General features: G+C 42.3%; 1 protein-coding gene across 5 annotated transcripts in view; it reads left to right on the top strand.

Moving 5' to 3' along the window:
• The first annotated feature begins 4,708 nt into the window (after window positions 1-4,708).
• LOC126057144 (cholesterol side-chain cleavage enzyme, mitochondrial) overlaps window positions 4,709-14,050 on the top strand; it is a 35,003-nt gene continuing 25,661 nt past the window's right edge. For 2 of the 5 annotated variants that reach the window (XM_049852568.1, XM_049852572.1), the window contains exon 1: window positions 4,732-4,796. Coding sequence is in view for 2 of the 5 variants with exons in the window: in XM_049852565.1 (XP_049708522.1) it covers window positions 5,194-5,225 (32 nt within the window). In the remaining 3 variants the exon portion in view is untranslated. Of the gene's footprint in view, window positions 5,226-14,050 lie in introns of all 5 variants that reach the window. The other 3 variants (XM_049852566.1, XM_049852573.1, XM_049852565.1) reach the window with 3 other exon arrangements.

The raw sequence follows: 14,050 nt of genomic DNA, 5'->3' as shown, positions 1-14,050 counted from the left end.
GTGAAACAGGTGCCTATTTTAAGTTTCACTTTGGAGTAACTACTAAGGGGTGGATTGTGTCCCCAGTCACAGGTGTTATTAGGCCTTGTGGTGATCTTGCTGTGTCCTGGGGCGGAGTCCCCACCTGCATGAGGGCACATCCCTTTATCCCTGCATCTAGAGGACACCTGGGGAGACTGTCGCTGTGTTCTGGGGCTGAGTCCCCACCGCATGAAGGCACAGGTCTTCATCTGGTCTTTTGTCTCAACCCCTGCATGTTTTTTTTGGTAGGGATCTGGTTAAGGAATATTGTCTGTGTGTCTCCCTCCCCTACCCCTTGTTTGTCCTGTGTGTTAGCTAGGAACACTCGACTGGCTTAAGTCCAGGACCCTCCATGCGAAGGAAGGTTTTATCTCTCTCTCTTTTCTAAGGACTGTACTGAAACATTCTAATTTCAGGAACTGCGTCTTGTATAAGACACGAACTTAGTTGGAGCAAAATACACTCCTCACCAACATTGGCTCTGGAAGGTGTGGTACATGAATTGTGCTGCCTGAGATTATTTTTCAGGGTAACCGAGTTCTGCTCCTCCATATAGCCAGGGCCTCTCGAATACATCCTTCCCCTGGCCAACTAATTAGAAGGGATAAGATCTATAAACAAGATGGACGCCGGTCAGTCCACCCCTAGACCATCCCCTTTAGAGTGCATCTTGACTTATTGGGATGTTTTTAAAAACTGGTGACACTAGAAGGAAGTGTTTGAGGTTCCCCTGTGGCATGGCTCGGCCTCAATATAATTTAGAAGATCAGGAGAAGTGGCTAGCCGAGGGAAGTTTGCACCACAATACAATTTTGCAGTTAGATTTATTTTGTAAGAAAACCCATAAGTGGAATGAGGTACATTATATTCAAATGTTCATGACTCTGTATCATAATCAGGGATTACAACAGCAATGTAAATTGATGGTTCAGGTTAATCAGAAGTCTAAACAAGTTCTTGAGGCAGAAGAGCCTGGAATTGAGGTGGGACTGCCAACTCCATATAACCCTATTTACCCTCAGATTCCCCAAATGGCTCCTGCTGACCCTGGCCCTGGGGGCCTCAGAGCCAACCCCTGCCGATCCCAGGACCAGAAATGGTCTCCCCATCTCACACCCACAGCAGTGCTACATTTGGCCAGGGATGGTCTGCTTCCTCAGCTAGCCAGAGTATTGACAAAGAGGGTGATCTAGAAGTAGGCCAGTTCCGTTTAAGAGAGGCACCGGCTGGAACAGGAGCAGATGGGAAAATTAGGAACACTTTGGTGCACGTCCCCTACACCACTTCAGATTTGTTTAACTGGAAAAATAATCTCCCCGCACACCATCGGGACCCTCAAAAATGCATGACATGTTTTTGTCCGTCTTTAATATCCATCAGCCCACCTGGGCAGATTGCCAGTCCCTGGTGGAAGTTCTTTCTTCCAAAGAGAAGAGAACGGTTTTGGAGAAGGCTAGACAGTTCGCTGATGAAGAACATGGTGAAGCCTCCCAACATCCTGATAAATGGCCAGCCAATGACGCAGTCTCTGAAGTTGATCTAGAGCGGGATTACAATTTGAAGGAGGGCATGAGTAGGCTGAGGCACTATGGAGAGTGCTTACTAGAAGACCTTAAAACTGGGGCACGAAAAGAGAAAAACCTCTCAAAAATCTATGAAGTAGTTCGGGGACCTAAAGAAAAGCCCCCTGAGTTTCTTGAAAGAATTTTTCAGGCCTTCTGGAGACACACTGACATGGATCCTGAAGCCACTGAAAATCAATGAATGGTTAATATCATCTTCATAGGACAAAGTTCTACAGATACCTGCAAAAAACTCCAGAAATTGGATGGAGGACCAGTTATGCCTGTATCTCAATTAGTTGAAAGAACCTTTAAAGCTTTTAATAATAGGTACCAGGAACAAGAGCAGAAGAAGACTCGCTGAGCCAGACAACAGGCTACCCTGCTGGCGGCACCCTTAACTGGGAAACCATTCCCCTCACCACATCAACTGGAATCAAGAGAATGGAAAAAAACCCTGCCAGTGGAACTCTGGCCCCCTGAGAAGAGACCAATGAGCCTACTGTTGTAAAGACCGACACTAGAAAAATGAATGCCCTGAAAGAGGCCGGCCGACCAAGCATATTGTGAGTGACCCCCAATCATGAAGGGGCCCGGGTCTTTCCACAGACTGGCTCCGAGCAGGAGAGACCGTCACCATCTCCCCTGAAGAGCCCTGGGTTAACCTAATAATAGAGGGAAGGCCAGTACAATTCCTCTTAGACACAGGGCCTACCCACTTGGTTTTAAATGATCCCCTTACCCTACTCTTGAGTGCCAAAAAGACTCCAGTTGTTGGTGTGTCAGGAAAAGTAAATTATAAAAACTTTTTAAAGCTGGCTATATGCAAGACTGGGAGCTCCATTCTCAGTCATCAATTCCTGTACATACCAGAATGCCTGACCCCCTTACTGGAACGGGATTTGCTCTCCAAATTAGGGGCCAGTATCTCCTTTCATGGGACTAAAAACCCATTTATCCAAATCTAGGTTCCAGCCAAGAAGGGCTGGTGGTTACAAGCAGTTCTCCTGCCCCAGAGGATATAAGACTCCTCCCAAATACCGGAACACATCCTACAAGCAGTAGACTCCATTGTATGGGCTACTGGAGAGCCTGGGAGAGCAGTATCTGCAGTCCCAGTGGTAATCAAACTAAAGGAAGTAGTGGGGACTCCCAATCTAAAGCAGTATCCCATAAGAAGAGAGAATCGAGAGGGACTTCAGAAACTGGTAATCCAATTCTTGAAAATGGGACAGCTCTGACCATGCCAGTCAGAATACAGCACAGCCACCCTGCCAGTAAAAAAACCCAATGGAGAATACAAGATGGTACAGGACCTGAGAGCAATCAACCAAATCATAAGTGATATCCACCCAGTTGCCCCGAACCCCTATACCTCGCTAGCTGTAATACCTGGAGACTATAACTACTTTTACATGCTTTATTTAAAAGATGCATTTTTCTGCATCCCCATATCCCAAGAATCTCAGGCACTGTTCGCCTTTGAGTGGGAAGAATATGACACAGGACACAAGTCCCAATTAACTTGGACTGTAATTCCTCAGGGATTTAAAAACAGCCCAACCTTCTTTGGGGAAGCACTCAGTCAAGATCTCCAGGGCCTCAAATTAGAGGAGGGGGTCCTGCTCCAATATGTTGACAATCTTATCATTGCCAGTAAAGGGCATAAGGCCTCCGACCAAAATAGCATTAAGACTAAATCTCCTGGCCCAGTATAAAGTCTTAAAAGAAAAATACCAGATATCCCAGCTACAGGTCCAATATTTGGGATTCCTTATATCACAAGGAACTCGAACTCTGTCTCCCTCATGCAAGGAGGCCATTTGTGCCACTTGAGAACCATCAAATAGACAGGAACTCGGGATTTTGGGGCATGGCTGGGTTTTGTAGAATACGGATCCCAAACTTTGGACTGATAGCAAAACCCCTTTAGGAAGCTACGAAAGTGGGGGATGGAGACCCATTCATTTGGTCTCCTAGCTCTCAACAGGCCTCTGAGGAAATAAAGGCTGCATTGTCAAAAACCTCTGCTTTAGGCCTCCCTGACTTGGAAAAGCCTTTTCATCTTTATACCCATGAAGGCAAAGGGAGGGCCCTGGGAGTCCTCACCCAGAGTCTGGGGCCTCACCAGAGACCTGTAAGATACTTCTCCAAGCAGTTGGATTTGCCTGCACAGGGATGGCCTCCCTGCTGAGGGCAGTATCAGCTCTCCGCGAGCTAAATCTAGAGGCAGAAATACTATCTCTAGGCCAGACTCTGACTGTGCCTACCTCTCATGCAGTGATTGCCCTTTTGGAACAAAAAGGAGGGCTATGGCTGACCCTGGGCTGACTGGGTAAATATTAAGCTATCCTACTAGACAACCCAGCTGTAACTCTGGTCACTGGAACCCGGTCAAACCCAGCCACACTACTGCCACTCACCGAAAATCCTCCTCTAATTCATGATTGTTTGCAGACAATAGAAGAAACGTACTCCAGCAGACCAGACCTTTGAGACACTCCTTTCAAGGAAGGTCTCCAATAGTATGTTGATGGGAGTGGCTTCATAGAAGAAGAAAAGCGAAGGGCTGGATATGCTCTTGTTTCCCTCGAACCCCTACATTTTGTTGAAGCTGAAACCCTGCCTGTAGGGACTTCTGCCCAAAAGGTTGAACTTGTTGCTCTAACCAGAGCCCTAACCTTGGCAGAAGGTAAGATTGTTATAATCTAGACTGATTCTCATTACGTCTTTGGTGGAATCCATGCACACACAGCAATATGGAAAGAGAGGGGCCTGTTAACATCAGCAAATGAGATAAAACATGGGGAACAGATTTTGGCACTGTTGAAATCCGTTCAAATGCCTCAACAGGTAGCAGTAGTTCACTGTAATAAACACCAAAAGGAAAACACTCCTGAGGCGAGAGGTAATGCACTCACTGACTTCACAGCAAAACAAACAGCTAGAAGGATATCCTAGACTGAAGAACCACCATCAGTAAAGGGCGTGATCATTTGGCATTCTCAGGAACACTTTAATCCAACATACACAAACGAGGATTATGAGTTAATAAAAGAACGGGGATTTTCGCTAGACCCCAGCCAGTCACGAGTGGTATAAAAACCCTGCAGGAATTACCTACTTACCACAACTCACAGCATGGAACATTTTGAGGGCCGTACATGAAGCCATCCACTGGGGACAGGAGGCCACATCCAGAAGGACTAAAAGGTACTTTGCAGAGAAAAAGCTCCTTCAGATTATAAAAGAATTCACAGACAATGCCATACTTGCATCCAAAATAACCCTAAAAACTGACCTTTTCTGCCTCCTAGTGTCCAGTTTACAGGAAAGTGTCCAGCTGAAGACTGGCAAGTTGATTTTCCAACCACGCCTAAGGCACCTGGAAACCTTAGGTACCTCCTAGTATTTGTAGACACTTTTTGCAGTTGGATAGAGGCATTTCCAACTCTGACAGAAAATGCTTTTGAAGTATCAAAGGTTCTGTTAGAACAAATTGTTTCAAATTTCATCATGCCCTTCACTCTTCAATCAGACAATGGGCAAGCTTTTGTCTCTGTAGTAACTCAACAGGTATCAAAGGCACTCAACATTCCTTGGAGGCTACATGGTGCCTGGAGACCACAGTCTTCTGGAAAGGTAGAAAAAATGAATCATACACTGAAGAAAACTATAGCAAAAATATGTCAAGAAACTGGACTAAAATGGATAAAGGCCCTACCACTGGCTCTCTTGAGGATTTGGACAGCCCCTAGAAGCTGGCTTAATTTAAGCTCCTATGAGACCCTTCCAAATAGACCATGGTCAGTTTCCTAACAGTGAAGTAGATCCTAAAGGTCAGATTAGGACATTTCTGTCACAAATTCAAGCCTCCTTAACTGAAATAAAAGGCTATATGGCCTGGAGGCTGCCAGACCCACCTGATGGACTCTTACACCCTTTCTTACTAGGTGACTGGGTCTTGTTAAAACACTGGAAGGAGGATCGAGACCTCCAGCTGGTATGGGAGGGGCCCTACTTGGTGTTACTAACCACTTATTCTTCTCTGAAGCTTGAAGGAATAAAACTGTGGGTCCCCTATTCCTGAGTAAAATCAATAGCCACCGCAGCAAATCCTGGTACCAGGGAACCAGACAGCAAGATCGTGGAGCCTGACTGGACAGTAGAGCCATGACAAGGACTCAAGGTGTTGTTCTGAAGGCCCAGACCTGATACGTAAAACCTTCTGTTAATGAATGTAGTAGAGATTTTTTTTTATAGCTCTTTCCCTAATATTCTGTTTGGCCTTTGCTTGCCAGCTGCCCATTTCTGGATACACTTATTTCCCTTGGTGTTAAAGGTTTAATTCTCAAGAATTAATTTCTTCTGTGTGTAGAAGAGTCTTAAGATGAAGCCTTTTCTTACAGTCCTCTTGAGTCTCTTTTTACTACCCCCTTGAACACAGGGCTCCGAAAACTGGGAAAATAATTACTTTTACCAAGTTTCAAAAGCTGTCAGTGAAGGCCAGCCACTTTATTTGTGTTGGATATGTTTTTCCCCTCCCAGGAAAACAGGGAACCTACAAATTCTCCCTGTGACTAACTACTCCCAGGTGCTACCTACCTCCCCCCTGGGGAGGATTCACCTATCATGAGGCAAACTTAAAAAAAATTTAACCCAGACTATTGAGACCATAGTGTGGTCCACAGGCCGGGCAATAGAAGCTCAACAAAAATCCTTAGACTCCCTGGTCAAAGTGGTCTTGGATCACCAGATTGCACTGGACTACCTGCCAGCAGAACAAGGAGGAGTGTGTGTGGTAGCAAACACCTCTTCCTACAAGTCTATAAATTCCTCTGCCCAGATTGAGATCAATGTAAAAAAGATATATGATCAGGCCCTGTGGCTCCATAATTTTAACCAAGGATCAAATGTCCAGGATATATGGTAGGCCGTAAAAAGTGCCCCTCCTTCACTTACTTGGTTACTTCCCCTGTTGGGTCCCCTGGTTGCACTTTTCCTCCTATTGCTCTGTGGTCTCTGTATATTCAAGCTCCTTTTTAGATTTGTGTCTTCTAGGATTCAAAAATTCCATTTGCAAATGATGCTCCAACAAGGCTTTCGACCTATCCCTCCAGATGAAACTGTTTATCGATTCTATGAGGGTCTTATAGACCTAGACCAACGCCTGTATTCAGCTTGAAGAAGTTACAGAAGAATGACCTTTGCCCTTATTTCCCTTTAAGATTAAAGTGACCAGGAGGGAATGAAGCAGGCAGAAGGCTATTGACCATCCCATAATAGTTGTTTTTCAGTAAAGTCTACTCTTGCCACATTTTTGTTACAACTTTTACAACACCTCACCATGATTGGTTGATTGCCCAGGTTTCCTCTCTTCTCCTGGCAGGAGGCCAAGGTGCAGGCACACCAACTCCAAATTTACCCACTATATTACCTTTCTGGGGTGGCAGTAGCCAGCCATGGCCATTTTTTTAGGGCTGTGTGGAGTATTTTTAGAGCTGTGCGCAAAAGCTCAGCCACAAAATTATGTGGACTGCGCACGCATCACGGGACTGAAGATTCTCCCCTCACTGTTCGTCAATATGTATGTTACTCCCTATATAAGGAGCAAATCTGCCTTAGGTCAGGGAGGTGGCAGCCTTGGGCTGTGAGATCCTGCCTGCCTCCTAGTTTACAAGCTGTGAATAAACCTTTCAGTTCTTCCAGCCCTGCATCTAGCTAACTTCTATTCGCTAGTCTGCTGGGCAAGGACCTATTAGTTGTCGGCTTCAGCAATGCTGTTACCTTTGCTGGGACCTACTGACTGAATTACTGCCTCTTGCTTGCTACATGGCAGTGACCCATTCTCACGGACTGGCTTCCAACACCCATTCTTACTGCTGTGTCAGGGTGGCCATGCTCTATGCACAGTGATGGAGAGACTTATCGTAAGGGAAAAAGACCCCAGACTTAAATTTAATCAAAAAAGATTTTTATTATGCCAAGACAAAGATAGTCATTTGAATGAGGGAGACCATCAGCATGTACCCAGTACAGTGACTGAGAGAATCACTGAACCACAGTCATGGTATTTATTATATACTGCAGAGGACAAAGATAATCATCACAAGGTCATGATTGGTAGCAGGTCAATTCATCACTGTCATAGGTGGGGCTACAGAAGTGAGAAAGGGATCATAACTAGGACATGTACATAATTACAGGTTAAAAAAGGTTACAGGATTGGTTCTGAGGTTTTAATTATCTGGCTGTGTGGTGGCTGGGGTCGACTCCCAATCATGTCATCCAGAGTCATAGACACAAGGTGGTTATAAGATGATACCAGGGCCCAAACTTTTAACTTAAATCAGATAACATGCATAACGGAGCATTTCCTTCTTTGTTTTACTTATTGTTGTTAAGTGCAGTCGAGTCAGTTCCAGCTGATATTGACCCTATGTACAACAGAATGAAACACTGCCTGGTCCTGCACCATCCTCACAATTGTTGATATGTTTGAGCCCATTGTTGCAGCCACTGTGTCAATCCATCTCATCAAGGGTCTTTCTTTTTTTCACTGACCCTCTACCAAGCATGATGTCCTTCTCCAGGGACTGGTCCCTTCTGATAATATTTCCAAAGCACAGGAGATGAAGTCTTGCCACCCTGGCTTCCAATAAGCATTCTGACTGCACTCCTTCCAAGACAGATTTGTTCGTTCTTCTGGCGGTTCATGGTATATTCAATATTTATTCTTCATCAGCACCATAATTCAAAGGCATCAGTTCTTCTTCGGTTTTCCTTATTCATTGTCCAGCTTTCCCACGCACATGAGGAGACTGAAAATACCATGGGTTGGGGTCAGGTGGATCTTAGTTCTCAAAGTCACATCCTTGCTTTTTAACACTTTAAAGAGGCCTTTTGCAGCAGATCTGTCCACTGATTTCTTTTTTTTTTTTTTTTTTATAATAACTTTTATTAAGCTTCAAGTGAACGTTTACAAATCCAATCAGTCTGTCACATATAAGTTTACATACATCTCACTCCCTACTCCCACTTACTCTCCCCGTCTTGAGTCAGCCCTTTCAGTCTCTCCTTTCTTGACAATTTTGCTGGCTTCCCTCTCTCTCTATCCTCCCATCCCCCCTCCAGACAAGAGTTGCCAACACAATCTCAAGTGTACACCTGATATAATTAGCTCACTCTTCATCAGCGTCTCTCTCCCACCCGCTGACCAGTCCCTTTCATGTCTGATGAGTTGTCTTCAGGGATGGTTCCTGTCCTGTGTCAACAGAAGGTCTGGAGAGCATGGCCGCCGGGATTCCTCCAGTCTCAGTCAGACCATTAAGTTTGGTCTTCTTATGAGAATTTGGGGTCTGCATCCCACTGCTCTCCTGCTCCCTCAGGGGTCCTCTGCTGAGCTCCCTGTCAGGGCAGTCATCGATTGTGGCCGGGCACCAACTAGTTCTTCTGGTCTCAGGATGATGTAGGTCTCTTGTTCATGTGGCCCTTTCTGTCTCTTGGGCTCTTAGTTGTCATGTGGGCTTGGTGTTCTTCATTTTCCTTTGCTCCAGGTGGGTTGAGACCAATTGCTGCATCTTAGATGGCTGCTTGTTAGCATTTAAGACCCCAGACGCCACATTTCAAAGTGGGATGCAGAATGATTTCATAATAGAATTATTTTGCCAATTGACTTAGAAGTCCCCGCAAACCATGTTCCCCAGACCCCCGCGCTTGCTCCGCTGAGCTTTGAAGCATTCATTTTATCCCGGAAACTTCTTTGCTTTTGGTCCAGTCCAATTGAGCTGACCTTCCATGTATTGAGTGTTGTCTTTCCCTTCACCTAAAGCAGTTCTTATCTACTGATTAATCAATAAAAAAACCCTCTCCCACCCTCCCTCCCTCCCCCCCTCGTAACCACAAAAGTATGTGTTCTTCTCAGGTTTACTATTTCTCAAGATCTTATAATAGTGGTCTTATACAGTATTTGTCCTTTTGCCTCTGACTCATTTTGCTCAGCATAATGCCTTCCAGGTTCCTCCATGTTATGAAATGTTTCAGAGATTCGTCACTGTTCTTTATCGATGCGTAGTATTCCATTGTGTGAATATACCACAATTTATTTACCCATTCATCCGTTGATGGACACCTTGGTTGCTTCCAACTTTTTGCTATTGTAAACAGAGCTGCAATAAACATGGGTGTGCATATATCTGTTTGTATGAAGGCTCTTGTATCTCTAGGGTATATTCCGAGGAGTGGGATTTCTGGGTTGTATGGTAGTTCTATTTCTAACTGTTTAAGATAACGCCAGATAGATTTCCAAAGTGGTTGTACCATTTTACATTCCCACCAGCAGTGTATGAGAGTTCCAATCTCTCCGCAGCCTCTCCAACATTTATTATTTTGTGTTTTTTGGATTAATGCCAGCCTTGCTGGTGTGAGATGGAATCTCATCGTAGTTTTAATTTGCATTTCTCTAATGGCTAATGATCGAGAGCATTTTCTCATGTATCTGTTGGCTGCCTGAATATCTTCTTTAGAGAAATGTGTGTTCATATCCTTTGCCCACTTCTTGATTGGGTTGTTTGTCTTTTTGTGGTTGAGTTTTGACAGAATCATGTAGATTTTAGAGATCAGGCGCTGGTCGGAGATGTCATAGCTGAAAATTCTTTCCCAATCTGTAGGTGGTCTTTTTACTCTTTTGGTGAAGTCTTTAGATGAGCATAGGTGTTTGATTTTTAGGAGCTCCCAGTTATCGGGTTTCTCTTCATCATTTTTGGTAATGTTTTGTATTCTGTTTATACCTTGTATTAGGGCTCCTAGGGTTGTCCCAATTTTTTCTTCCATGATCTTTATCGTTTTAGTCTTTATGTTTAGGTCTTTGATCCACTTGGAGTTAGTTTTTGTGCATGGTGTGAGGTATGGGTCCTGTTTCATTTTTTTGCAAATGGATATCCAGTTATGCCAGCACCATTTGTTAAAAAGGCTGTCTTTTCCCCAGTTAATTGACACTGGTCCTTTGTCAAATATCAGCTGCTCATACGTGGATGGATCTATGTCTGGGTTCTCAATTCTGTTCCATTGGTCTATGTGTCTGTTGTTGTACCAATACCAGGCTGTTTTGACTACTGTGGCTGTATAATAGGTTCTGAAGTCAGGTAAGGTGAGGCCTCCCACTTTCTTCTTCTTTTTCAGTAGTGCTTTGCTTATCCGGGGCTTCTTTCCCTTCCATATGAAATTGGTGATTTGTTTCTCTATCCCCTTAAAATATGACATTGGAATTTGGATCGGAAGTGCGTTAAATGTATAGATGGCTTTTGGTAGAATAGACATTTTTACTATGTTAAGTCTTCCTATCCATGAGCAAGGTATGTTTTTCCACTTAAGTATGTCCTTTTGAATTTCTTGTAGTAGAGCTTTGTAGTTTTCTTTGTATAGGTCTTTTACATCCTTGGTAAGATTTATTCCTAAGTATCTTATCTTCTTGGGGGCTACCGTGAATGGTATTGATTTGGTTATTTCCTCTTCGGTGTTCTTTTTGTTGATGTAGAGGAATCCAAGTGATTTTTGTATGTTTATTTTATAACCTGAGACTCTGCCAAACTCTTCTATTAGTTTCAGTAGTTTTCTGGAGGATTCCTTAGGGTTTTCTGTGTATATAATCATGTCATCTGCAAATAGTGATAACTTTACTTCTTCCTTGCCAATCCGGATACCTTTTATTTCTTTGTCTAGCCTGATTGCCCTGGCTAAGACTTCCAACACGATGTTGAATAAGAGCGGTGATAAAGGGCATCCTTGTCTGGTTCCCGTTCTCAAGGGAAATGCTTTCAGGTTCTCTCCATTTAGAGTGATATTGGCTGTTGGCTTTGCATAGATGCCCTTTATTATGTTGAGGAATTTTCCTTCAATTCCTATTTTGGTAAGAGTTTTTATCATAAATGGGTGTTGGACTTTGTCAAATGCCTTTTCTGCATCAATTGATAAGATCATGTGGTTTTTGTCTTTTGTTTTATTTATGTGATGGATTACATTAATGGTTTTTCTGATATTAAACCAGCCTTGCATACCTGGTATAAATCCCACTTGATCAGGGTGAATTATTTTTTTGATGTGTTGTTGGATTCTATTGGCTAGAATTTTGTTGAGGATTTTTGCATCAATGTTCATGAGGGATATAGGTCTATAATTTTCTTTTTTTGTAATGTCTTTACCTGGTTTTGGTATCAGGGAGATGGTGGCTTCATAGAATGAGTTGGGTAGTATTCCGTCATTTTCTATGCTTTGGAATACCTTTAGTAGTAGTGGTGTTAACTCTTCTCTGAAAATTTGGTAGAACTCTGCAGTGAAGCCGTCCGGGCCAGGACTTTTTTTTGTTGGGAGTTTTTTGATTACCGTTTCAATCTCTTTTTTTGTTATGGGTCTATTTAGTTGTTCTGCTTCTGAATGTGTTAGTTTAGGTAGGTAGTGTTTTTCAAGGAATTCATCCATTTCTTCTAGGTTTTCAAATTTGTTAGAGTACAATTTTTCATAATAATCTGAAATGATTCTTTTAATTTCATTTGGTTCTGTTGTGATGTGGTCCTTCTCATTTCTTATTCGGGTTATTTGTTTCCTTTCCTGTATTTCTTTAGTCAGTCTAGCCAATGGTTTATCAATTTTGTTAATTTTTTCAAAGAACCAGCTTTTGGCTTTGTTAATTCTTTCAATTGTTTTTCTGTTCTCTAATTCATTTAGTTCAGCTCTAATTTTTATTATTTGTTTTCTTCTGGTGCCTGATGGATTCTTTTGTTGCTCACTTTCTATTTGTTCAAGTTGTAGGGACAGTTCTCTGATTTTGGCTCTTTCTTCTTTTTGTATGTGTGCATTTATTGATATAAATTGGCCTCTGAGCACTGCTTTTGCTGTGTCCCAGAGGTTTTGATAGGAAGTATTTTCATTCTCGTTGCTTTCTATGAATTTCCTTATTCCCTCCTTGATGTCTTCTATAACCCAGTCTTTTTTCAGGAGGGTATTGTTCATTTTCCAAGTATTTGATTTCTTTTCCCTCGTTCTTCTGTTATTGATCTCTAGTTTTATTGCCTTGTGGTCTGAGAAGATGCTTTGTAATATTTCGATGTTTTGGACTCTGCAAAGGTTTGTTTTATGACCTAATATGTGGTCTATTCTAGAGAATGTTCCATGTGCGCTAGAAAAAAAAGTATATTTTGCAGCAGTTGGGTGGAGAGTTCTGTATAAGTCAATGAGGTCAAGTTGGTTGATTGTTGTAATTAGATCTTCCGTGTCTCTGTTGAGCTTCTTACTGGATGTCCTGTCCTTCTCCGAAAGGGGTGTGTTGAAGTCTCCTACTATAATTGTGGAGGTATCTATCTCGCTTTTCAGTTCTGTTAAAATTTGATTTATATATCTTGCAGCCCTGTCATTGGGTGCGTAAATATTTAATATGGTTATGTCTTCCTGATCAATTGTCCCTTTTATCATTATATAGTGTCCTTCTTTATCCTTTGTGGTGGATTTAAGTCTAAAGTCTATTTTGTCAGAAATTAATATTGCTACTCCTCTTCTTTTTTGCTTATTGTTTGCTTGATATACTTTTTTCCATCCTTTGAGTTTTAGTTTGTTTGTGTCTCTAAGTCTAAGGTGTGTCTCTTGTAGGCAGCATATAGATGGATCGTGTTTCTTTATCCAGTCTGTGACTCTCTGTCTCTTTATTGGTGCATTTAGTCCATTTACATTCAGGGTAATTATAGATAAATAAGTTTTTAGTGCTGTCATTTTGATGCCTTTTTATGTGTGTTGTTGACCATTTCATTTTTCCACATACTTTTTTGTGCTGAGGCGTTTTTCTTAGTAAATTGTGAGATCCTCACTTTCATAGTGTTTGACTTTATGTTAGTTGAGTCGTTACGTTTTTCTTGGTTTTTGTCTTGAGTTATAGAGTTGTTATACCTTTTTGTGGTTACCTCATTATATACCCCTATTTTTCTAAGTAAAAACCTAACTTGTATTGTTCTATATCGCCTTGTATCACTCTCCATATGGCAGTTCAATGCCTCCTGTATTTAGTCCCTCTTTTTGATTATTGTGATCTTTTACCTATTGACTTCCATGATTCCCTGTTATGTGTATTTTTTTTTTAATTAATCTTAATTTGTTTGTTTTTGTGATTTCCCTATTTGAGTTGATATCAGGACGTTCTGTTTTGTGACCTTGTGTTGTGCTGATATCTGATATTATTGGTTCTCTGACCAAACAATATCCTTTAGTATTTCTTGTAGCTTTGGTTTGGTTTTTGCAAATTCTCTAAACTTGTGTTTGTCTGTAAATATCTTAATTTCGCCTTCATATTTCAGAGAGAGTTTTGCTGGATATATGATCCTTGGTTGGCAGTTCTTCTCCTTCAGTGTTCTGTATATGTCGTCCCATTCCCTTCTTGCCTGCATGGTTTCTGCTGAGTAGTCAGAACATATTCTTATTGATTC

This window comes from Elephas maximus, chromosome 13 (assembly GCF_024166365.1).
Source record: "Elephas maximus indicus isolate mEleMax1 chromosome 13, mEleMax1 primary haplotype, whole genome shotgun sequence".
Classification (NCBI taxonomy): domain Eukaryota; kingdom Metazoa; phylum Chordata; class Mammalia; order Proboscidea; family Elephantidae; genus Elephas; species Elephas maximus.
Note: the sequence above shows the minus strand (reverse complement) of the source record. Positions and strands in the feature narration are given on the sequence as shown.